At 34.8% G+C, this 26,932-nt stretch overlaps 1 protein-coding gene across 7 annotated transcripts; it reads left to right on the plus strand.

Annotated features, from left to right (window-relative positions):
• The first annotated feature begins 2,780 nt into the window (after nt 1–2,780).
• On the plus strand, nt 2,781–26,932 carry shg (DE-cadherin). 7 transcript variants are annotated; one of them, XM_017636160.1, is made up of 3 exons: nt 2,781–3,134; nt 3,760–5,141; nt 22,416–26,932. In XM_017636160.1, exons 2-3 carry the CDS (start codon nt 4,305–4,307, stop codon nt 26,313–26,315), a joined length of 4,737 nt encoding a protein of 1,578 aa, XP_017491649.1. In that variant the 5' UTR covers nt 2,781–3,134; nt 3,760–4,304; the 3' UTR covers nt 26,316–26,932. The 7 variants fall into 7 exon arrangements, with proteins under 7 accessions (XP_017491649.1, XP_017491654.1, XP_017491677.1 ...); XM_017636165.1 differs by having other exon boundaries at nt 2,781–3,103; XM_017636188.1 differs by having other exon boundaries at nt 2,781–2,990.

Raw genomic sequence — 26,932 nt, forward strand, 5'->3', positions numbered from 1 at the left:
GACGATTTTTGTGTATGCAATTGTTGTTGTCAGCTGTGAACCGCTAAAGGCCCGTCCACATAGGACTTTGGCGTTGCTTTAGCGTTGGCGTCGCTTCAACAGCTGACTATGAATACATGAATTCAAATGCAGCTGTCCACATAGCCAAAATTCGACAACGCTCACGCCAACACAAAACAAAAAGATGGCCAACTCTCAACTTTTCGAGTGCGTCGCTCGTCAGCTGTTGCAAATAAATAAAATTATGTGAAATATTTTCCTTTTTAATCAAGTGCGGGCAAGAAATATCGTTTTTAATGCAATTATTGATATTAAATATTAATTTATCTGTCGTTAGTATGTTAATTTAGTGGCCCAAGCATTCGCTGACAAGCGTTCATTGTAGCAAGCATACTTTTAACGTGCGTTCTGTCAAACCAACGCCAACGCCAAAGCCAACGCGAAAGTTCTATGTGGACCGGCCTTAACTCAATTTACACAGACGAACGACAGCACAAAGCGTGTTGCCCGAGCACGAGCAACTCGGTGCCCCTCTCCTTTCCTCGTCGCGCTCTCTCCAACAAACGACGAGTTGCGGCAACAAAAATCGCCGTGTGTAAATGAGTATCGTATATGGCGCCTTTACATTAGACAATGCCATGAACGAAAGACACAAGATCACGTAAGAACAAGAGAATGAAAAAAGTCGATTTTTTTAGCGGGTTCTACCCATCTTGTTTCACTGGAAAACGAGCGAAAAGTAAACAAAGCAAAGAAAACAACGAAAACACGAAACTTATAACTTATAACTTATAATAACAGCGAAAAGTTTGCTCTCAAAAGTGGAACAAAGTCCAGAAGTATGGAGGCGCAAAACACCACATTTCGTGCCCAGAATTTGAGAAACAGCAGATTCATGCTATTTTTGTTTCTGTCACTTCAATGCAAAGCTTGGAAATTGAGTTTTTGTTTCATAAATTTGATTTAAAGTACATATATAAAAATTGATAATACATTAACAGGCCATTCATTATTTCTTAAAAGCACCAAGTAAATGCAGGCAACGTGTAAACACAAAACGGCTCATATGCACTTTGACACTTTAGACCGACATCGAAAACATGTTTTCGTTGGTAAAACTGGTTTTCGACCTAAAACTTGTGTTTTCGTCCATGTAGAATCTGTCAAACGAAAACTAGTTTTCGCTGAAAACCACTTGAAAACTCACGTTCCACTCATTCCAATCGGTGTCTGCACTAGTTTTTTTGGATTATATATCGAAGTGGAAGTCATATTTTATCATCTTTAATACGTAATTTCGGATTTATTGTTAATTGGCTGGCCAAAATAAAGTAAGTATGGAAGTAAAAGGTCGCTAATGAAAAGAAATTGAAGGAAAAGTATTTTGGTTTTGTTTTTGTGTAGCAAAACTGTAAACAAAGGATGAAAGAAATGTCAACGATAAAACCAACAGTCGGTGTGAACAGCCTTCAGCTCACAATCCCAAAGCTCGTTTTCAACTTGCAGGAAGAAAAACTTCGGACTAAAACCTGCAACTTCTGACTGAGAGAGAGAGCAAGTTACTCTCACAAAAGGGGTTTGACTTACAGGTTTTTTCGGCACCTGGAACGCTTTCCTGCAAAAAAACCTGCAAATCGTGAATATCGTGAGCACCTGGAACGCAACTACTTTGTAAACGAGTTTTGGTATTGTGGGCTCAAAACTGTTCGCACCGGCTGTTAGAGTTTTCGTTGACATTTCTTACACCTTTTGAATACAGTTTTGCTACACAAAAACAAAACGAAAATACTTTTTCTTCATTTTCTTTTCATTTACAACCTTTTACTTTTATTATTATTTTACTTTGGCCAGCAATTAACAATAAAACCGAAATGGCGTATTAAAAATGATAAAATATTACTTCTACTTCAATAAATAATCGAAAAATACTAAAGGCACCGATTGGAATGAATTGAACGTGAGTTTTCAAGTAGTTTTCAGCGAAAACTGGTTTTAGTTTGACAGATTTTACATGGACGAAAACACAAGTTTTAGGTCGAAAACTAGTTATAGTATCGAAAACATGCTTTCGATGTCGGTCCGAACATGGTATGAGAAGCTTGGTTTGCAAATCAAGCAAATTAAATAGTGTACTTACAAATATTTATGTAAATTAGTTCAAAATAAAATGAAATAAAAAAGAAACCGAGTTTATAAAAACGTTGTAAAAATTAGTACAACGGAGTAATGATGCATTAAAATGCTTTAAAATGTGTTGTCATGTTGAAATAACTATTCTTTAGTCAAATAAAGTGGAAAAGTGTAGTACTTGTGATGTAAACAAACACTCAGGTGACGAACCCGCTTCCACGATTTTTTTTCCCAAAACCAGTTACAAATACAACGTCGCGTTCTTATGTGATCGTATAGTTTTGGTTCATGGAAATAGCCAGTAAAGCGTGTGGAACAAACTTAATGAAGTGTGGCAGCACTGCTTTAATGACAATTTCACTGTCCAAAATGTGGAAGCAACATTTGTGGATGACATGTTGCCGAAATCTAAGGGATGCCAGACTTTTGGTTGCTTGTTATTATAGAAATGCTTTTGGAGTTTTCCTATCAAACGATTTAACAAACATATCCTTTGAGCTATTTGCTATAATTTTCAGAAAGTTTTTGTTCAAATTTCTTTGTCTGAATAGTTAACAAGAAAACGGATTTTTGTTTAGCAGGAAGTCCCACGGAATTGGCAACACTGCTTGAGTGAATGCATTTGTTTTGTTGCTGGAAGTTCATTTGTTGCTGAGCGAGCGTTGAGATCGGTTGTGTAGCGTTTGGCGCGGTTGCAGTTGGCATTTGTGTGGCTCAATTTGGGGAAAGATTCAAATTAATTTGAAATACATATATTGATAAAACCGTTTGACCGGTGGACTAGCCCGGCCATAACAAACGCTACAGCTAAAAAAAAATAAAACCGTTTGAACGTGAATTATACTAGTAAGAAAAAAATGGTTCGAACGCCAAAAAAAAATCATAAAATGAAGTTGATTCGTGGATTATTCATAAAATGAAAAAAAAACTGGAACTGAGTCAAGTTTACCGCCATCTTAGATAAAAGTTCCAGGTGTTTGAAGTTGTTTTTAAGATTACATAATGTAAATATAGTACATAACGTTAAGATATGCAACGTCTAATAAACTTTGTGAAGTGTTAAAACTTTGACTCCATTCTTCGTAGTATCTTTTTGGCTAACAACCACTAATATAAAAAAATAAGAGAGAATTTTCATATTGTGTAAAGTTGAACGGCGACGCCTCCATTGGCAGCGCATTGCGTATCGGTGTGTGCAAAGCGACTGTGTATTTGCGTCAAAAGTGTGTGCTCATGTTAACCACTATTTCTACCTGGATTTACCTGTTTAAAGTAGAAATATGTTCAGTAAAGAAGAAACGTAAATGTGAAACCAGTTAAAAATAAATAAATTAAGTATCACCGAGTAGCAGAGAGCCAGCCTGGAAACTTAATTATTACGTTCGTTGGTCAATGTATTTGTTGGAATTTTCCTTTTGCTAATGAAAGCAGAGTTGAAAAATACTATATGTATGTACCTACTACGTATACGTGCGTACATACATACAAACAAACACTGTAACGACCAAGTGGAGATATCTTGAATATTGAGTTAATCTGCCTCTATCATTGTGTAAATACATAATTTAGTACAAACGAATGTGCGTTGCCGTGCGCCTTATTATATAGAGTTTTTATATTTGTTTATAGCGGCGTTTCCATGAAAATGCAGTCGGCGCATTCAACAACAAAACAAACATCAAAGTGTATAATAGTGAGCAGTGCTAGAGCGATGATGCGACGACGTCAGCGATAGCATGAACCAAATATTCTTATGGCTCGTTCATGAGCAATAGTTCAATGAAAAATAAACGTAATTAAGAAAACATTATACAAAAATTGCCATTGCAACGCCGTCCACTCGGCATAATAAAATAAAAGAGATTAAGTAAATGAAGAGGTTTAAAGTAAAAAAGAAAGAAGTGAAAATTGGGAAATAGATTTGAGGGGCCCCTAGTGACGGCAGTTTTGCTGATCGTACAAAGAAAATAAAGGTGAATGAATAAAAATACTGGGTGACTCATTCACAGTAAATTGAATTCCTCTTGTTCGCAGTTAGTAAATATCAGGTATAACTTGATATATAACAATAATAGAAGATATTCTATTATTTAAAAGTGCTTTATATACATACATATAAGTCATAACAACAGGTTTTTAATCGTGTTCCCGTCACCGCGGTGTAATGCTACGAAATGTCGCCACAGCACTGCCAATCACAACAACAAACACAAATTTACCACCTAGCACAATGCCGGCCGCAATTCCTACGTTCACGAAAAAATCTTTGTCGAAAACTACACAAATATCAGACGTTAGCGTTTGCGTTAGCACTAATAAATTTGCATGCAGCCGTTTTAGTTTCCGCTGCTTTGAGTCCGTCCATATCCGCTTTATCTACGAGTTCCAGAGATGACCCCTTTTCGGGTTTTTTCACACCCGCCAATACGCAAACTGTCGAAGATAGTTTAATATTACCGCTTACGCGACTACGGAGATCACCTCATCCTGCTCCAGAATCGATTAGTTCTCTCTATTCAGCTTTACCCGCAGCGCGTACTGGCAATTCTGCCATTTATTTCGGCATGTCGCCATCGTCGTCGGCTGCGCATGAAAATAGTGTCAACCAGATTGAACAGTATTCCGATAATCGCAAGCCAGCATTCAAAAACTGTGCCAGCTACAAACCATCTGTGAAGGAAGAGAGACCCGAAAACACTTTTGTTATAATGGTGCAGGCAGTGGATCCGGATTCGGATCAAGAAATTAAATATAGTCTTGTGCAATCGGCAGCTGAAAGATCGAAATTTCATATTGATCCAAAAACTGGTGTTATAGTGACTGCGCACATATTCGATCGCGATGAACCAATATACGAGAAAGCAGTATATGTGACAGTACAGGCAACGGATAACGGGCGGCCGCCCTTGGACGATGTGTGCACATTTAAAGTGACGATTGAAGATATCAATGATAATCCTCCAGTCTTCAATAAGGCGCGTTACGATGAATCAATGTCAGAAGATAAACAGGTAAGTTTCAACTTAAAAAGTCATTTCGTTTAAAAATGTTTAGAACAAAACTTAGTTGCCTGTTGCCGCGAAGGTGTTGCGTGTTGAATATGTGGACCCCAGGATTACTGCTATTTAACACCGGACCAACGTGGCAAACCCGGCTTCCATGTTTTGTTCAAAACTGGTGAATATAAGTTTTTACGGAATCATTTTTTTTTAAGTTCTGTAGCTTTTACCAACTATCGCAGTTTTGGCAATGAAAATGTATTTGTTAAAGTACAATAGGATATTGACGATACAATTTTGGATTTTATTCAAATGGATCCACTGTCGGCATTTTCCATCGGGTAAATTGAAATAAACTGATACCTAATTTATTGCAATAGCATACAAATTGTCGAAGTTAGACAACTTTTCTTAAATACGGCAAAAAGTGGTTTTTCAAAACATTTTAGAAAAATGGGGGTGGCACCGCCCACTTATATGATATGTATATGCGTATCCCAAAAACTACTTGACCGATCCCAACCAAATTTGGAATACACATTGTGCTTAGCCTCATTACGCACCGTCTGGAATATTTTTGAAATCGGACAAAACCCACTCCTCCTAAAATATAACTAGCTTTTAGTTATTTGAAATTACCTTTACGTGGGTGGAGCCCGTGGTTTTTGTCCGACTGATATAAGTGGGCGGTGCCACCGCCATTTTCCAAAATTTTTTTGAAAATCCAATTTATTTGCTAAAGAGCTATTAGATATATGTATATATATATCAATTTTGAATAAATATAAGCCGTTCGAGGTGACAACCTTTCATAAGGTTTATTAATAAATAAAACAAAACCTCTAAAACCTGCAAATCGTGAAGCATCTGGAACGCAATTAATTCAAATCTATAAATTCAAGGTTGTATTTAAGAAAAGTCGCCTTACTTCGAAAATTGTTATGAGATTGCAATGGTTGGCTTTCCATTTAGGGTTGCCAAATTTGAAACGGAGAAAGGAGTACATTTATATTTTCGATAGAAACAAAAGCAGTACATGACAAAAGAAAGGAGTACATTTTTTTTAAATTCTGTGTGCAGTTTATTGTTACAAATTACAATTAATTAGGTACACNGAAAAGGGTTGAATATTCATTTGCACGGGACATTTTATATACCCTTGATAACAAAAGAGGTGCCTGCCCCTTTTCCCCGGCAACACAGAAAGGAGAATTCTACTTAGTAAGGGTTATAATCCCTAAGCGCGCCCGAAGGCCGCCTACGCAGAAAGGAGTTAAGTGCAAAAATATTTGGATACCGAATCCGGAATTATATCCACAAGAAATGTTATACACTTTTGACAGAGAGTGAGGTTCCTCCTCTCTTCTCGGGCAACACAGAAAGGAGGATTCTACGTAGTAAGGGTTATAATCCCTAACCGAATTCTACGCAAAAATACTGTGGACGCAAGTGAAAATTGTGATTTTTGGCGATTTTTCTAAGGGGTCCCTGGGACCCATAGAGAGCCTAGGTGGGGGTTGGCGCCCACTCTCCCTTCGCTCACCGCCTCTTCAATGACCGCCCTCATAGGAAAGAATTCCAGACTCTTCCTGAATGTATGGCCATTTTTTTAATAAATAATTTAATATTTTTCTGATTTCTATATTCGAGCGCCCTGCACCNTAATCCAAAAAAGAAGTTTCATTTCATTTGAATAAAGTTTCATTTAATTTGAAAAAAGTTTCATTTAATTTGAATAAAGTTTCATTGAATCTGAAAAGGGTCTCATTTAATTTGAATAAAGTTTCACTGAATCTGAAAAAGGTTTCATTTAATTTGAAAAAGGTTTCGCTTAACATGAAAAAGGTTTCATTTAATTTGAAAAAGGTTTCGCTTAATTTGAAAATGGTTTCATTTAAACTGAAAATGCTATATATGGGTTGGCTTTCCAATAGGGGGTGGTAGTTAAAGAGATGGAGATCGAGGGGGGAGTGGACGTGGCACCTTTTCCGACCTTTTTGGAGAGGGCATGAACCGCCATTGACAAAAATGTTACTCCCGACCACCTAAGGCCCCTATGGTTCCCTAGGGAACCCTTAGAAAAATTACCAAAAGTCACAATTTTCACTTGCGTTTTTTCGTTTGAAAAGGGTTGAATATTCATTTGCACGGGACATTTTATATACCCTTGATAACAAAAGAGGTGCCTGCCCCTTTTCCCCGGCAACACAGAAAGGAGAATTCTACTTAGTAAGGGTTATAATCCCTAAGCGCGCCCGAAGGCCGCCTACGCAGAAAGGAGTTAAGTGCAAAAATATTTGGATACCGAATCCGGAATTATATCCACAAGAAATGTTATACACTTTTGACAGAGAGTGAGGTTCCTCCTCTCTTCTCGGGCAACACAGAAAGGAGGATTCTACGTAGTAAGGGTTATAATCCCTAACCGAATTCTACGCAAAAATACTGTGGACGCAAGTGAAAATTGTGATTTTTGGCGATTTTTCTAAGGGGTCCCTGGGACCCATAGAGAGCCTAGGTGGGGGTTGGCGCCCACTCTCCCTTCGCTCACCGCCTCTTCAATGACCGCCCTCATAGGAAAGAATTCCAGACTCTTCCTGAATGTATGGCCATTTTTTTAATAAATAATTTAATATTTTTCTGATTTCTATATTCGAGCGCCCTGCACCTACCTTGCGGCCATGCTTACACTTTTTCACTATCACACTTAACTTTGCTTACTAAGTAGTGTTTGCCACAATATGAATGGCAAAGTACAGGGCGTAAAATAATAACTGTCGCACAGGTTTTTTGAAAAATAAAAGGGTTCTTTATAGGTTTTGTTAAACAAAGTTTTTTTTTTACTTTGTGAATATTTTACTTTAATTTTATTAATTGGTTTTAAAATTTTAATTCTTATTTGCATTTGCCAGCTTTGGGAGATAAGTACATGCGGCACACATCTCTTNGATTGGGCAGAGCACACTTAAATTCCAGTCGTCGGGCATGCGTTCATCTGACCATATTCTGCACAAGAGTTGATGCATGCACCTTATCAACTCCTCGCCGCCGTACTTGAATAGCTCAGCTGGCAGGCTGTCAGCTCCAGCGGCTTTGTTGTTTTTCAGCCGCGTTATTGCTATACGTACCTCGTCATAGTCAGGCGGTGGAACGTCGACTCCGTCATCATCGACTGCGGGCTCGGGTTCTTCTTCTCCACAACTTTCTGTGCTGCTGCCATTTAGTAGGGCGGAAAAGTGTTCCCTCCATAATTTAAGTACGCTCTGGACATCAGTTACTAGGTCGCCCCTCCTAGTGGGAGGAAATTAGCCTATGGTTACAGAAGATATGTAATAAAGTAACCGACGAAGACTTGCGTGCCGCTTGCGCTTTTCTCCCAAACCCCCCTGGTAAACCCAAATTAAGGTTGAATTTAAAAACTATGCAATAACGACTTTTTTACTTGCGCTTATCTCTCAAAGTGTTTATCGCCAGTAAACCCAAAATGGAGGTTAAAATTTAAAAACAAATCAATAAAATTGAAGTAAAATCTGCGGATAATTACCAATGAACTAATTTTTTCGCAAAATCTATAAAGGCCAATTTTATTTTTCAAAAAAAAACTGTGCAACAGTTGTTATTTTATACCCTGTATATAATAAAATATTAATAGCTGGAAAAAGGAGTACAAAAGAAGTACAAAACTAATAAAGGAGTACATTTCCAGATATTTTTTTTTTGGGAGTACATGGGAGTACATTGCAATAAAAAGGAGTACGTTTACTCATTCCAAAAACATTAAAAAAAGCTGTGACAAGAATGGTAGATCAGATTTCAGATTTTTGCGTGGAAAATGGTTCAAAGTAAATCATAAAAGCATAATTTATGTTGAAAATTCAAGTGTTTACTTTATATTTCTATAATTGTATAAAAATCATGAAATTCAGCCGAGGTATATACCGTTTAGTGATCATTTGCTAAAGATCATCCACTTGTATTTTTTTAAGGTATTTTTCCCTCATAAGCTTTATGCACTTCATATTGTTTTATGGTTAACCATTGAAAATTTTTATTCAGTATGTTCAGTTTCAATCAAAATAAAGTTAATAAAAAAAAAATACATGTAAACCCACGTTTAAAACTTTGCAGAAATTAAAAACAAAATTCAACTAATTTTCATACAAATTTCAAGCTTATTTACTCAGAAGTGTTAAATATTTTTTGAGTATGCAGTTTTATAGACCATTAAATTTTAGTGTGATAATGTGCAACAATTTATTTTTATTATAAAATAATTTAAATTAGCATTGAACAATTATTTATTATTTTTATTTTTTTCGCTTAAAAATAAATAATATTGAGTTTTATTTTTTCGCTCAGTGAAAATAATTATTATTTGATTTTTAATTTTTCGATCACAAATAATGATTTTTGATTTTTATTTTTCCGCTCAGAGATAATAATTAATATCGAGTATTATTTTTCCACTTAAATACAATGATTATTTATAAAATTTAAAAAGCTATAAGGACTGAAATTTTTACCTGAAATTTTTGGGACTTACTTATTCCTTTTATTGGGGCACCCTCTGAAAAGGATATGTATATCGGAAATGAAGTTGGTACAGCTTTTGAGTTTTCTGAATGATCATTATTTTTAAGTGAAAAAATAAAACTCATCCTTATTTTTGTTCGAAAAAATATAAATGAGGTAAAAATAATTTCCTCAGGGTGAAAAAATAAAACTTAAATATTAATTATTATCTTTAATCTTTATTGGTTAAACTCGAGAAATAAAAATCATTATAAATTCCAGTAGGACGTACGAATACAAATAAGTGATTATAGTTAAAATTGTTTTCGGACGATTACAACTTGTTGATCTTTTTGATTAAAATCTAAAAAATAATGATTATTTTCGGTTCCTGCTAAAAACATAAAAATAATAACCTCTAAAATTTGTGCAAACCTCAGGAGAATTTAATAAATAAAAATTTTCGCCTGAGGCGCTTTTTCTTATAAAATCGATACATCAATAAATAATCGCGCTATCTTTTATTGAAAATTTTCCCCTGCTGCGCTTTTTATTATAAAATCGATACTTCGCTAAATAATGAAAATTTTTAATTTAAAATTGCGCGGTTTTTTATTAAATATTCTCCCCTGCGCCGCTTTTTATTATAAAATCGATACTTCGATAAATCGCGCTATAAATAATTGCAATTTTTAATAAAACATCGAGCGACATTATGTGCATTTTTTATTGTTTCCGTTTTGTGTTTTTTTTGGCATTTTTTGGTATGTATGGCAACACCGATATATCAGTGCAATTGGTGTACAAAGGAAAAAGTGAGGTTGAATTCGGTATTTTTTGCAACTTTAAATGCGAATTACTTAAAAACGGAAAAAATGGATTTCAAAACCCACAACAAAATCCACACAGCTTAATGTTTTTTTCGGGTACTGTTACCCGTCTGGAGGAAATTTTCGAATTTTTTGAAGAGAGAAGATATTCTTTAAAAAAATTATTGCTGGCTGTATGAGGGATTGTATCTTCAACATAAGAAACTCCAAATAAGAAGGATACCATGAGAATGTAAAAGTAAAGAAGTTTTCAAAGATGGAAGGTAAGTGGAACCCTTCAAAGGCTCGCTTTGCAATTCAGCTCGTTCGGGATGTTACCCTGTAGTCAAATGTACCAGGTGTAAAATACCTCACAACTAGTATGAACCGCATGCCCAACTAGTCAGCCAACTATCTTTTTTCCATGCAATCAACTGGTATTTTTACATGGGGATGTCCTACGAGATGGCAATTATCAGATTTCGGTCAGAAATCTACCAGTCTCGTACTAGTTCAAAATAGACAGAAAAATACTAGTCTAATTATGGACCAAAACCACTACTTTGGGAGTCAAAAAAATAAAATGAATTTATGAATATACAATCAAATACTTTTGAGTACACTTTAATATATTGCACATTTTTATTTAGCAGCCTTAAATTTGCCAATAATTAGTGTGACATTTTTTAAGTATTAATTAAAAGCAAAAATAAATACATAGATATTTCAAACTTTCGAATATTAATTTAAATGCATTTTTCATTAAAAATGATTAAAAATAAAATGTTTCAGATACAATAAATACTATATTTTTATCTTTTTAAATAATATTGAATATGCAAAAGAAAACATTTTAGTTAAAAGAAAAATAAATTCCTTTAGATAATTTTTGAGTGAACTAAAATAAAAATAAAAGCTTTCATTAAAAGAAATTAAATTCATTAACTTTGCACATTTCAGTCTATTATTTTTAAAAGTTTATAAAAGTAATAAGAATAAAATAAATAAATAATTCAAGCAGTTATTAAATATTCTTAATTTTTGTCTATAGTTTGGCTTGTTGATTGATAATAGAAATTTATCAAATAATTATATTAATCGTGTATTAAAAAAAAAAAAATCAAAAATAATTGAAAATGATCAAAAATAAAAAAAATAATGATGTAATTGAAATTAATGAATTAATTAAAATTTTTTTAAGTAATTAATTATAATGATTATTAATTAAAGCAGGTTTTTTTGGATAACCTGCTTTAATTAATAATCATTATGAATATTAATCATTATTTAACAGGACTGGTATAATTGAATACGTATTCGATTTAATGGTTTACAATATACCCAAATAAAAGTTATAATATTTTGTGTACCTCATTGTATTAAACTGTCGAAGTCAAATAAAACAGGGCATGAATAAATTGTTTTGTACTTGGTACACAAGTCTGGTAATTTTCGAACTAGTTCGGTTTCTGTCAGGAAATTCTAGTTGTAAACTAGTATTTTTTCCTGACTATTTTGGGATTTCACTGCAGGGTATTCACTGCATTGTGCTAGGCCCAAATCCGAGTTTGAAAATAATCAATCGAATACTACTCGTGCTTCAAAAGTAGTCGGATATTTTCATCATGTTTTCCTGTCTAGGATTGTTTGTAAATCCCGACCACAAAGTAAAAATGTGTGATGGATGGTACAACTGAATATTTATGTGCTGCTTTCACAAAAGGTCGAAAAATATACCTATGCCAAATAAAGATGCTGTTCCAGGGCTAATAAAGCTAGGATTATTGAAAAAGGTTTTAAAATCCTCTAGCTTTTGTGGGAAAAAATTGGCAAAATAAATATGGTCACATATTCGGCTGCAATAAATATGGTCACCGTAGGCATCAGCGGTGTTAAGGAATGCAGTCATATTTAACAAAATTATTCAACAGATTGCAGTCACAAGGGATTGCAATGATTTTTTGTCAGTCTGAGTAAGGCTAAAAAAAATTAGTCTTTATTCTTTTTTTGATTTACGCTTCATAAATAACTTTTTTAGTAAATTCTTGTTTGCCAATTGATCTCAGCCATTGGCCTGTGGTATTATTCACTACAAATATTACTGTTGAAATCTAAGTAAAATATAACCATTTAACCGCCTTAAAAAGAGCACCAGTTTCTATGCAAAGAGCCGCCGCGCCACGTTCGCCTACCGTTTATCTAATGTTATAATTTAAAAAGTAGAAAGTTCACTGGAGAAACTGACGGGAGATTCTTCTTCCTCTGAAATCTATTATTTTTAATTTATCTAATTATTACTACTATTATTTTTTCATATAATTGTGTGAAGGCTTTTGCTTTGGAAAAAGCTACTTTTCCAGTAAGTAAGTGTATTCCAAATCACGAAAATATTTATGCAGATGTGTACAATTGTTCGTGTGCATATATATGCGTTAAGCTTCTTGTTGCAGAAAGCGGTTACATTGTGGCACTTTAGTGCTTACCTTTACGTATTTTCTTGTGAGCATTCCAGTTCCACAAAGTTCAATGCACCAGCCAACACCTAGCTTAGCTTACATTCTGATAGAACCTTGAAACCTTTTCGCGTCACTTGCAACACTTAAAGCTTAGTTTCGTTCGACATCGACATAGGTACATACGTCGACTTTTTGCTTTCCATTCCGCATTTCTGCTCTATTTAATATTTTTATTTTGTAATTACTTCAGTAGAATTTTTGCGCGATTCGTTAACGCTTCGACTAACTAAATTAAAGGAACATAGTCGAGATGTGTGTGGATTATTTGATCTGGGCAGATCTAGAGGAAAGTACAATATTTACTACGAGTACATATTCAGCTGCATGACTCAGGCTTAATTTAATTAGTTAATTAAAGTGTCTCCTTTTTTTTCTCTTCCAATATTTACTTGTGACTAATTTCGTTAGTAAAGAGTTAAAATTAATATTGGGATTGTGTGAATATTCTGTTGTATAAGTAATATAATTAGTGGTAAGGTAAGGAAAGGCGCGATATTATGAAGAAATGACAAGTCAAGATTTAGTTTTACTAATCCACATGAAACACTAAATGTGCGCTTATAATAAACCAATTCAACCTTTAAGAAATATCGTGACTCATCAAAGAATCGCAACTCAACGGACCCAGTTGCGCATTTGCCGCTCAAGGATGAAACTGCCAGTCAGTGTTGCCAGAATTTTTTCAGCGATCCAGCTGAATGTACAAAAAAAAGGAGCTAAAAACAGCTAAATAAAAAATGTTTAAGGCTAAAAAAAGGCTAAAAGTATTCATATGTTTTATTAGTTTTTTTTCTTACATCCAATAGAAAATTAAATGTTATTTGCACGATACAAAAAATAAGGTAGTTGCGATAAACAACTTTTTGATTAAAAAAAGAAGATTTTTGACAATTGCTCAAATGTGAAAAATTTTGGGTGGAGGCTGCTCTTCCATGGTCTGCCTCGATAATACTCCCTTGAGGTGCGAGCATATCAAATTTCTTGAAATACATATCTTGAATAGTAAATGTTAATTATTAAATTCGATAATTTATACCTTTCTATATTTCTGCAGTTTTGCAAATATTCAAAATCCTCGTCGTCAACAGAAAACTGTGCCAAAAGTATGTTAGTGATGAATATAGCATTACAATAATCGATTATTTGTTCCCTCAAACAGAGTTACGGGCGCATACAGTATAGGTGAACATATGGACATGCAACCTGCGTTTATCGCCTTTTACAATTTTGAGATTAATTGAGCAGTGTTTATTCGAACAATATTTTTTATTATTCCTAAATTTAGAAAAAAGCTAGAAAGTGCTAAATAATTTTCAGAAAAAAGCTAAAAAAGCCAGCAGCTAAATTTGAATTTTTCTAGCTAAACGGCAAAAAACATAGCTAAATCTAGCTGGAAAATAGCTCAAATGGCAACACTGCTGGCAGTTGGGTAGATTGTGTGTATTTGCATCTCTCTACCTTTTACGTGAGGCTAGCGTGCCGCAACAAAAATGCAAGTAGTTATTAATAACCAGCTGATTTGTAGCGAATAAAAATGAACTAAAAAAAGGCAAAATAAAATAGCGAAATAGGCAGAAAAAGGCACTAAGTAGAAATCGCAAAAAGGCAAAAGAAGGCACTAAAATAGACAAAACCGAGAAATAATTAAAAAAATACATTTATTTTAGAAATGTTTATTTTACAAGTACAAAGAGAACAACTGTGAACTAGTTTCATTATGTGTATGAACAATTTGTACCTTGATTTTTTTACTATTTTCTCCTTCGAGTTTTTAACTCACTAAATTTTATTCTCTATAGTTGTAGTAACATTGAACCACAAGATGCATTTTGAAGTTTTCTGGCAGCATTTTAATTCGCGTTTCGCGAAGAAAAGCCTTGAATGTACAAAGCGTTCGCTCGACGTGGGTGGATACAAGTGGCGCCCAATTTAAATATGGAACGGTTAAAACTTTCCTATTATCAAGAATAAGGGCTTTTTTTTACCCTTTACAATTAAAGGTAGAAAAGGCAAAAAAATGCAAATATTTTAAAAAAGGCAAACAAGACAACATCAAATGTGTATATCGCTAGCTTAGAGTGAAAAGTTGCTAAGTCCACTTTTTATGAAAACTCATATTTTGATATAGGAGGCTAGAGAAATTGAATACGCATCGTTTCGAAAATTATAAAGGTACTTGTTTTATTTTTTCCTCTTCATAAGCAATAAAAGGAAAATTTGCTAAGTCCAAAAGAAGCACCACAAATCCGATAAGGCGAAAATAATACGACATCTTTTAATAAATATCGAATCCTTCTGATTCTTATGGAGTTTTGCTGTGCTTTAAACGCGCAAAATGTTTGATTCAAAGTCTAGCGAAATAGTTAAAGAAAATGGCTATAGGAAGATTTTTTCCTCTCCTGTAAAATTTTTAAAATGGGACTTAGCAACTTTTCTTTCTAAGCTAGCGATATATGGAATCAGGGAAAGCTAAATCGTGGACATTCTTAATCGAATATGCTCTATCTTTTTAGCAGAAAAAAAGGCAATTTCCACAAAATTTGTCCCCTGGTCATGAGCTTCAGAGATTCTTCACTATTTCGATTAATTTTCTTCCAATCGAAGTAACAACTTAATACAAAAATTGTAAAAAATCAGCGGTTTTTTAGTAGCCATTTCAAACCAGGGTTGTTGCGAATATTCGCATTCGCAACCGCGGAGCTTCCGCATCAATTTTAACATTCGCATTCGCTTTCGCATTCGCAATATTCAATGGCGATCTTTTGCGAATGCGAATATAGAAGGGAGCGAAAATAACAGTTTTTTTTACCAAAACTTGGCCAAATATTGTTTATTCCCAATTAAAATTCTTTTCCGGATAATAAACAAACCGCTTATCCAATTTAAACAAGTTTGGTACCAAATGAAAAATATTTCAATCAAAAATGTAAATTAATTACCACAAATCAACCTTGGGTCTGGTATATGAATTTCTTTAGTATTAAAAAAATACAAATAGAGGTTCGTTATTTCTGCTTAAAAGCTATTTCAGTCGCAGAAGAATGGATTAAAAATGAATTACAAAAACAAAATCGAAAAACGCTGTTGACGTTACAGGTTCTCCAAATTCAGAAACAACCAAAATAATGAGAATGAAGAATTCTTTGGAAATCAACGGCGTTTAAACAACGATCTTGCCATAATACAAGACTGTGAAGATGGAAGTCAGGAGGATACATCCGACATTTGCAGCCCGATGCAATTCTCAAAAAAGAATGGTGCAGCGTCAATCGAAAAGAATTTACAATTTTGCCAAGTTTCAAGTTTTTCAAGTTTGTCGCCTCGAGCGAGTAGCTATTTAGTGGCGCAGGTTTGATTTTTGACCCTTTAAAAACTTTCTATTCAAAACTATGTCCCAATTTTTAAATTCAAATGCTAAAAAAAAGTATTTATGTAATGTAGTTTTTTTCTCCTTTCCGAAGACTACCGGTAATCAGTGGTTTTTTTACGTCTATTTCAATCATCTTCGATAGAACGTTCAGTTAGATATAATGAGATAAACTTATATAGATATATGTGGGCGGCATTTTCCAAAATTCCATAATAATGTTACTTCTTTTCAAGGGATTGTTGTTAGTATCAATTTTGGGTAAAATTAGCTTCCTTAAATTTCGAAATATCAAAGTTTCAAACATTTCTGAAATCTACCGTTATAAAAAAGTGTGGGTAATTTTAGTCAGATTTCAAAACTTTCAACGTTTTGCCTTTATGTGGCAACCACAATAATCATACCGAGTTTGGTACACATTGATAGAGCGGTTACCAAGACACACATATGTGGTTATAAGTGGGCGGGGTCATGCCAATTTTCCAACCTTTTATTATAAGCCTATTTTTTGCTAAAGAATTATTGCAAAAATCAATTTTGAATAAATTAGCTTCAGTATTTACTGATTTATAGAAGCTTTCGTATTTCTCTAAATTACCGTTATATGGGATGTGGGCGTGGTTATTATCCAATTTTCTAAATTTTAAGCCGACTTCGGCAGTTCCACTGAAGTTAGCAGAGCACGCGATATTTTTTAAAAATATGTCGGCTGCAAAATTGTTCTTTTCAAGGATAATTTACGAGAATTTTTACTTTGGGTAAAAATGCTCTAAAAATTCTGAATGAAAAGTGTGCAATTTTGCTGATTTTTTTTTTAATTTCAGTATAATAAAGTGCAAGTTTTAAGCGGCTGCAAAATCGCGGTGATTTTTAATATTTTTTTTTGCTGGCGGCCTTTGCGGTTTTTTTTTCATATAACAAGTGCAATTTCTAAAAACTGGCTTTGATTTTTTTTTTATTTTCTTTGCAAATGGTCTTGCGCTTTTTCTTCTATAAGAAATTTAGGCTTGTATGAAAAAAAGTGCGAAAAGCCGTCAGCAAAAAAAAAATAAAATAACTAAAAATCAACGCGATTTTTCAGTCGCTTAAAACTGAATGGGCTACCAAAGAGCATGCTCAAAAAAATTCAAACAATTTTATTGAAAAGTTGCAATTTTAATGAAAATTTGTTAAATTTTTCCAATCTCTGTATAAAGTTTGATAGTTTGATTTATATGGTTTTGGTTAAAGCATGAATTATATTTTTATGAAAAAATAAAAAAAATTTAACTTTAAAAACCTTACAAATATTTACAAAAAAATCACCGTGTACTCATTTATACACCCCACTGTATATGATAAGCACAATATACATATGTACATATGTACTTTTCAACTTTTTTTTTGGAAAAATTAAATCTACCAGTGGTAGTGTAAAAATGTTTAACCCTGAAATCTACATGGTATCATGCAATGATATAGCGGGATATGATTTTAAATAAAGATTATTTTTCAAAAACCTATCGCAGGAATCCTATTGAAAAGTTTGAACCCAGTTATAACTATCACTTTTTGATTGCAAAATTCTCAAAAATATCGTAAATAGCTCCGAGGCGGACCGTTTAAATGAAAAGTGTTTTATACAACTTCAATCGGAAATTCAATGGGCTTATTTTAAGGAAAAAGACTGAAATTTGGTAACCACTTCTGAAGATATTTGCAAATGCAAATATTTGCAAAAGTGTATGGACTTTTTCAAACCTGATAAAACCGAAGTTTAGCTATATCTGTGAAACTTTTCTACTTTCATTAAATTTGATTCCATATTCGGATTCAGTAGGAAATTTTGCATGTGAAATGATGGTCAATTGGCTAAAATCAGAATTACATTAAGCTGGATCATTAGATTCTTTCATAAGGAATTTAATCAGCTACCTATCAGAAAATTTTCAGTCAAACAAAACACGAAACTGGACAAAAGGAATTATCACGACAGAGCTGAGTAACATAAATACTCAAGTATTGACATAGTAACTACTACTATCGTCGATCTAGACTCTATATTCTAGAGCCGTTATTATACATACGAGAGCGCTTCTTGCCATTTTAACCCTTATTATTCTGCCAAAGTTTAAAGCCCAATTGTTTCCAATCTGTCAATTTATATGCCGTAGATGGTGTAATTTTTATGTTGCTGACCACGTTTTCATAAAAACGATTTTGCGTTCTTTGAAAAATCTGTCCTCCAGTTTAAAAAAGACACACACCTGTTTTTTTAAGACACTAAATAAAAGAGGAATTCGCTATTATTTACCAGCAGTGTAACAACATCTGTGCGGAATGATAAATAAAGGCGGTTGAGGATGTATTTTATAGCTGCAAAACCCCGCCTACTTTAAATTTAAAATTAATATCTTTAAATTAATTATTTATACTAGATACTTAGTCTTTATTAATGTGTATTTAAAATTAATTTAAATAAATTTAATAAAACTGAAGGGACAATTTAAAAATAGTGTTTATTGCGGGAGGGTTTTTTTTGACAAATTGACACAAAAATATTATTTTTGTTCTTTTTTCACGATTTCTAAGCATCGATAGACATTATTCATATGCCTAATGTACATAAATACATATCTATGTACGTATGGACATGTCGTTACCATAATTCACAAAGGCCATAACCAACACCATTTTCGAAACTGCGTTAATTCACAGATTTTGGTAGGATGTTTTAAAATACATCTTCAGTACAAATTTTAAAGTGTGGCTACCAAAAACAACGGAGTTACATGCACTGTTGCCGTCGCTCAAAGAACTTTCTAACCAAGATTAGACGAAAAAGTTACCAAATGTGAGGAAAAATAATCAGTTTTTTTTTTATTAGATTAACAATTCAGACATCACAAATTCTTTTATACAGTACGTATAGAAAAAGTTTACAAACCAAAGAAAATCAATTTTTATTTGCATTTTTGAAAAATAAATCCTTACAGCCTTAATATGTAAATACATATTTTAGAAAATCAGCCTTTCCGTATTAGATGCATATGTATGAATGTTAATATCTTCGTAAACATTACCAGACTCTAAATGACGTTTTTAACGTTTAGTACATAGGTACACAGTTTCCCACTTCTTTGTAAGAATCAATGAAATACCTAATCTTCGTGAACAACCATATTGTATGTATTTTAAGATCCCCCTTTCGTCATTGAACTACAATTATTTACTTTTGAATTAATAACACAATAATAATTTATCCTTGTGATTTAAAATTTTTTTATTTCAGACGGATGACAAATTATCTTTTAATGAATATATGAGTAGTCCACTTGCACACAGCGTTATGTGATTTTATAAAAGTAAACCATAAATTAAAAAAAAAAAAACGTCTACGACAACAAGTAACATCCGAACTGTATCTTTTTTTATTACCTGAAAATTTGGATAAATAAGAGCCTAATACCATTAAAAAAGTAAAATTCCAGTATGGTAGATTTGCAAATTTTATATTTAAAAATTTAATATTGCAAGTTTTGAAACTGTAACTTTTACATAGCTAGCTTTTTTTAGCTTTTCGCGTTCTCTCGTCTAGGAAGATTGGTTTGCTTCTTTTTTGCGACCTCTTCCACTAGGCACCGACACTACCACGTTTTCTTGCAGTTTTCTAAGTTCATACGAAGAGGAGATATTTGAAAGTGTATAAATAAGTATTATAGCGACTTTTGCAAGAGTAGTTAACATTCCATGCTATTTTTTCAGAATAAAGAAAAATTTTTCACTCTGCTGTTAGTGGACATGAAACCCACCAAAAACTAAAAATCTAAAAAAAAATTAAATTTACATAGCGCACTTTGCAAGTGGACTACTCAATTGTTGAATATGCTATCTTATTTGTCCTGTCCCTTCTTTTTATACAATTAAGGAGCGGCTGAATGGTTTAACGATGTTAGCGGTACATAATGATGTGCCGATTACAACACAGGAAGTAATTGAAAAAATGTGTGTTAAGCAAGGAAGATTAAAAATCGCTTTATAATTAATAAGATTTTGTAGACTTGTACATAAATAAATGTAAATAGATACGCGTAAATATATAAATATGCAGATATATTCAATGTGTAAAAACTGAAGTGTATACTAACGAAACTTCTACAAAACAAAACTGGACTACACACTAATTAATTAAAATGGTGTAGTAATTTAATTTTTTAAATTTAAATAAAGCATGAATTCCCCACGGAATAACCGAGTAGACAAAAAATATATAACGGTAGAAATAGCACATACATACATATATGAAAGAATGCCCACAGGCGACGCACTATAGGCAAAACACGAGTTTTTTTTCAAAATCGTAGATCTTCGCTTAGAAAAGAGATAATAAAATGCAGCATTTAACCCTTTAATGCAGAGTCTGTCATATATGAAACGCTTTTTAACCCTTTCAAGGCAGAGGAAAAAGGTTCTCAATATGCTTTTGAACGTGCTTTTTCTCATGTTGACGTAGATATTAATCGTAGAAAAATTTTCCATAGTAAAATAATAAAAAAAAAATTAATAAATAAAAAAAATAAAATAAAAAAATAAAAATATTAAAAATAAAAATAAATAAAAAATGAAAATAAATAAAAAGTACGTTGAAAACATATTGAGAACCATTTTGCCTCTGCCTTGAAAGGGTTAAAAGGCGTTTCATAGATGACAGACTCTGCATTAAAGGGTTAAATGCTGCACTTTCGTAAAGATATCGACCAGTATAACCATTTTTGTTATATATTTTTTTTTGTGAAAGCTGATAGTTTACGAGTTATTAGAGTTTAAAGGTAGCTTTTCTTTTTCCAATGTCCCAAGAATCGAGTCTTAAGATAAAATAAAGAGAAATCTTTCAGAAACAGTGCTAATGGTGTATCAAATATAGTGTTTTCTAGTGGAATGGGAGCCAAAATCCAAAATCAAAAAAAGTGACATTTTGAACGGTATTTTAAGGGTTAAGTTATTGTTGTTGTAACTTCTCTATAGTTTTCCTATATTATATGATCATTTATCTTCACGATAAAAAAATTTTCATTCCATTATCTCTTTTCTAAGCGCAGATCTACGATTTTGAACAAAAACTCGTGTTTTGCCTATAGTGCGACGCCTCTAGCCATTGTGTATCACAACTTTAAGTTATCGATGTAAATTTTTTTTTAATCCCCCCCTTCGCCAAATCCTGGCTACGCCACTGATACGAGGTATTTATATATGTACTGTCTTAGTATCGTCATAGTCTTTAGCCGACCATGTACTTATGTTATGTATTCTGTATATTATAAAACAAATACATACATATGTAAGTAATATTAATACATTCATTCCAAATATTCTTACTTGGTTTCACTGCCGGGGCTGCCACTGCTGCTGCTACTCTCCTCAACCTCGACAGATGTAGCTGGCCTATGTCAATTAAAAACTACAGTAAATATTAAAAAAATAACCAAAACGGGAAAGGCCTTAACAACTTCACAGGCAAGAAAAATATAGCCAAAATTGGTTAATAGTAACCAAAGCGGCAACACTGGTTACATGCCACCTTTTAAGAAGTCCTACCTGTTTTTGATACTTTGTAACACATAAAAATAAAATAAATAATTATTTGGCGCCTACACACTTTACTCGGTAATTGGACGAGCTACTCCGCCAATTTGTGGTGTGCGTATTGATGTTTGAGGGTCCGAATGCCGGATTTCATCCATTTCATCCATGGTCGAACGTCTGAAAGATAGGAATTCGTGTACTTTGTAGCATTTATAAGGCAATATATCTTTGGCTTCTAGGTAGTGGGATTCTCCATTGAACATATCTAGTGTTACATACATAAATTCTTAAAGTAATAATTACAACAGTATTCTTGTTGGATTCTGTGAGTAAAAAAAAAATCGCGTGTACGTAAAGTTGGTACACTGCGTATCTCATTTTATTTGAATTTATAATTTACTGAGTAATGATTTATGTAAATTAAAGCCAATGCTTTATTTTTTCTTGGCTCAAACCCCCTTATGAATATTAACGTATATCCTTACTTGAATTTAGATTTTTTGCTCTCCTCTACTTGCAGCCTGACGCAATTGTGATGCGCATCTCGGCCAGTGACTTGGATGATGGCAACAATAGTATTGTCGAATACGAAATTCTACCCGATCGCGATCATTTATACTTTAAAATCGACAAAGCAGCAGGCATTATTTATCTAAACCGTCCCATCGACAAACGTCCTGGCCAATACTATACAATCAATGTACGTGCCTATAATAGTATAGTACCAGACCCACCACAAGATGCGCAAATTGAAGTGCGTATACGCGTTGTTGAGTCGTCAAAGAAGCCGCCCTCCTTTGTTGATCCCATCGAAGATCCTATTTACCTGAAGGAAGACTACATGAACTACTCCACGCCTATTGTTACGTTACGTGCCGTTTCAAATGTGCCCGACAAACCGGAAGTCATCTTCGAATTAATTACGGGGCGAACCGAGCAAACGAATAGTAAAAAGACCTTTGTCTTCAATCAGACCGGCACGACGGTAACCATTGGTTTGGGAAAATTACTCGATTATGAATCTGTCACAGAATACACATTGACAATGAGTGCGCGCAACACATACGATTTAGTGGCAGAGCATATAGTTAAAATCAAGGTGGAGGATGTAAACGATAACATACCGTATTTCACAGAGGTGAAAAAGGGTACATTGCTTGAAAATGAGCCGCCAGGCACACCTGTGATGCAGGTACGTGCTTTTGATATGGACGGCACAGAAGCGAATAATATTGTGTCTTTTGAGTTGGCCGATAATCGTGAATATTTCAAAATTGATCCGCACACTGGCAACATAACGGCATTGACCACATTCGATCGTGAAGAGCGTGACTTCTACAATGTGAAGGTGATTGCTAGTGACAATTCGCCATCAAGTTTATACAACAATGGCGAGCCAAATCGGGGACAACAAGTGTTTCGCATCGAAATTGCGGACAAGAACGATCATAAGCCACATTTTCAGCTACCCGAATATGTACCTGATCGCTTGCCAGAAGATGCAAACATTAATTTTATTGTCATTGAGGTAATGGCCGAAGATGAAGATAATGCTTCACAAATTCAATACACAATTGAAAGTGGCAATGTTGGGAATGCGTTCAAAATCGAAGAGAAAACGGGCAAGATCACAGTGAACCAACGGCTGGATTATGAGAACATTACCGAATATGTGCTTAAGATACGTGCCTTTGATGGTATTTACGACGATTATGCAACTGTTAAGATAGAAATCGCGGACGTTAACGATAATCCACCAGAGTTCAAGGAAAAGTACTCGAAAACCATACAAGAAGAAATGGTCTACGATTACTGTATACTGAATATTGAGGCTTATGATCCTGACATCAAAAATCGCTCAGCAGATCAGCACATCAAGTATTCGGTGGTAAAAGAGGAGCAAAAGAAGATGCTAACAATTGACAATGACGGCTGCTTAAAGCTCATACAGCCGCTGGATCGTGATCCACCAGATGGTCACAAGAGTTGGCAGGTACTGATCGCGGCCGTTGACGAAGATGGATATGGTTTGAAGTCGGTGACGCATGTGATAATCAATCTGCAGGATATTAACGATAATGCGCCATTCTTGGTGAATACGATGCCAGTTATTTGGCAAGAAAACCGAAATCCCGGACAAGTTGTGCAATTGCAAGCGAATGATTATGACGAACCGCAGAATGGGCCGCCATATACCTACGGCATCGATAGTGAGGCGTCTCCAGATATTAAGGCCAAGTTTAGCATCGATAACGATTACCTATTCGCAAATGTGCAATTCGATCGCGAGGAACAAAAGGAATACTATATACCCATTAGAATTAGCGATTCCGGACAACCGAAACGAAGTAAGGTGAGCATCTTGCATCTGATAATTGGTGACGACAATGACAATGCGATGTCGGAGGGTTCATCGCGTATATTTATATACAATTACAAAGGCGAAGCGCCTGATACCGATGTGGGGCGTGTGTTTGTGGACGATCCAGATGACTGGGATCTCGAGGACAAGGAATTCCGCTGGAAGAATGGCATACCACACGATAATTTCCGCTTGAATCCGAGCACAGGCATGATAACAATGCTTGAAAATACACAAGAGGGCGAATATCTGCTTGAATTCGTTGTTACCGAAGAGTCGACCTTCATACCGCGACATTCCGTAGATGCCGATGTTACAGTCATTGTGCGGGAGTTGCCCGAAGAAGCGGTTGATAAAAGTGGCAGCATACGTATTTACAACACTACCAAAGAGGATTTTATTAGTGTGCCTCGCGACGCGCAAGCTGACGACTCACTTTCACTAAAAGATCGTCTGCAATTTTCGCTCGCCAAACTGTTCAATACATCCGTTACAAATGTAGATGTCTTCACAGTGCTGCAAAATGCAAACAACACCTTAGATGTGCGGTATTCGGCACATGGCTCACCATACTATGCACCCGAGAAGTTGAATGGTATTGTAGCGCAACATCAACAAATGCTCGAAAATGAATTGGGCTTACAAATGCTAATGGTGAATATTGATGAATGTCTCATCGAGCGCTACAAATGCGAAGCGTCGTGCATGAATACGCTACACAAATCGAATATTCCGTACATGATCTACTCGAATACATCGTCATTTGTGGGGGTGACAGCTTTTATTGAGTGGCATTGCGTTTGTGAAGCGAGGCTAAGCTCGTACTGCCTCAACGGTGGCACACCGCGCATAGGCGAGAACGATTTGTGCGACTGCATCGATGGTTTTACGGGGCCGCATTGTGAATTGGTCTCTGTTGGCTTCTACGGCAACGGTTACGCATTCTATGAACCCATATCGCCATGCGAAAACACAAGAATTAGCCTCGAAGTGGCGCCCCAAACCGACCAAGGCTTAATTATGTACCTAGGGCCCTTGAATTATAATCCACTTTTGCCACTATCCGACTTCCTGTCATTAGAGTTGGTAAAAGGTTTTCCCACATTGACGGTGGACTACGGCTCTGGTGCCATACGCATCGAACATCGGCACATTCAATTGCAGGTAGGCAAATCCTATCAGTTGGACATCATACTACAGAAGACGAGTATTGAGATGACAGTAGACAACTGCCGATTGTCTACCTGCATGAGCTTGGGCGCGCCGCAAGGACCCAACGAGTTCCTAAATGTTAATGCACCGTTGCAACTAGGCGGCACACCCATAGATCTATTCCAACTTGGTCAGCGACTTAACTGGACCTACACGCCTAGCATGCAAGGCTTTTTCGGCTGCATACGCAATCTGACAATCAACAATCATACCTACAATTTGGGCGCACCTGCAATATCACGCAACATCGATTCGGGTTGCCAACGCGCCGTTGCTGTAGCGGTAAGTTTCGGCATTGATCGAAACTTCATCATTGCGATTGTGGCATGTATAATGCTCCTGCTTATTATACTACTGGCTGTGGTCGTGCAGAAGAAACAAAAGAACGGCTGGCATGAAAAAGACATTGATGATATTCGAGAAACGATAATCAACTACGAAGATGAGGGAGGCGGTGAGCGGGACACCGACTATGATCTCAATGTGTTGCGCACGCAGCCATTCTACGAGGAGAAACTCTACAAAGATCCACATGCGCTGCAAGCGATGAAAGATCCCAATAATGAGATACCCGATATTGGTGGGTTCTTGGGTGATAAAAAAGAAAATTGTGATCGAGAAGCGGGCACATATCCGGTGGATGATGTGCGGCACTATGCGTACGAAGGTGATGGCAATTCGGACGGCAGTCTGTCGAGTCTGGCGTCCTGTACTGACGATGGTGATCTCAATTTTGACTATTTGTCGAATTTCGGACCACGTTTCCGTAAATTGGCCGATATGTATGGCGAAGAACCTTCCGATACAGATTCAAATGTTGATGACGAACAAGGTTGGCGTATATAAAAACAAAACTGGAACTATAAAGCTTCCATTGACATTTCATGCAAAATGTAAAAGACTTTAAAGCTAAGCGCATATTTATACATACATACATACATATAGTAAATGTATTTGCATACATTCATACATGTCTAAATACAATTATGTATGCAATTGAAAGTATGTTTGTATGGAGGGCAGGTTGAATTGGATTTATGAAATTGCGTAAGCAACACACACACAAAGACAAATAGACATACATCCATACTACATACATTGGCGCTCGTCTTAATTTAATTTAATTTAATTTAATTTTTATAATTACCACTAATTTAATGCGAAAAAGAGTGATGAACATAATTATAAGACATTAAAAAACTGAATGTAGTAAAACATAAACCAGAAAAAGAACAAATATATGTACATTTGAAGTAGAACATGGTGACTTATATTTTTTGGTGAAATATATTGTGGACAATATCATGAGCTATATATACTTCGATGTACGAGTATATTCCACGAAGGAAACGAGTGATTTAAACAGATGCTTGGCGCTCACGTAAATAGCACATTTATTTTTTACAATATTCTCAATTATTTACGTGATAAATTTTTTCGTTATTGCTTATAAAAATATGCTA

Source organism: Rhagoletis zephyria, unplaced genomic scaffold (assembly GCF_001687245.7).
Source record: "Rhagoletis zephyria isolate East Lansing unplaced genomic scaffold, Rhagoletis_zephyria_1.1 Rzeph_scaffold_00125, whole genome shotgun sequence".
Classification (NCBI taxonomy): domain Eukaryota; kingdom Metazoa; phylum Arthropoda; class Insecta; order Diptera; family Tephritidae; genus Rhagoletis; species Rhagoletis zephyria.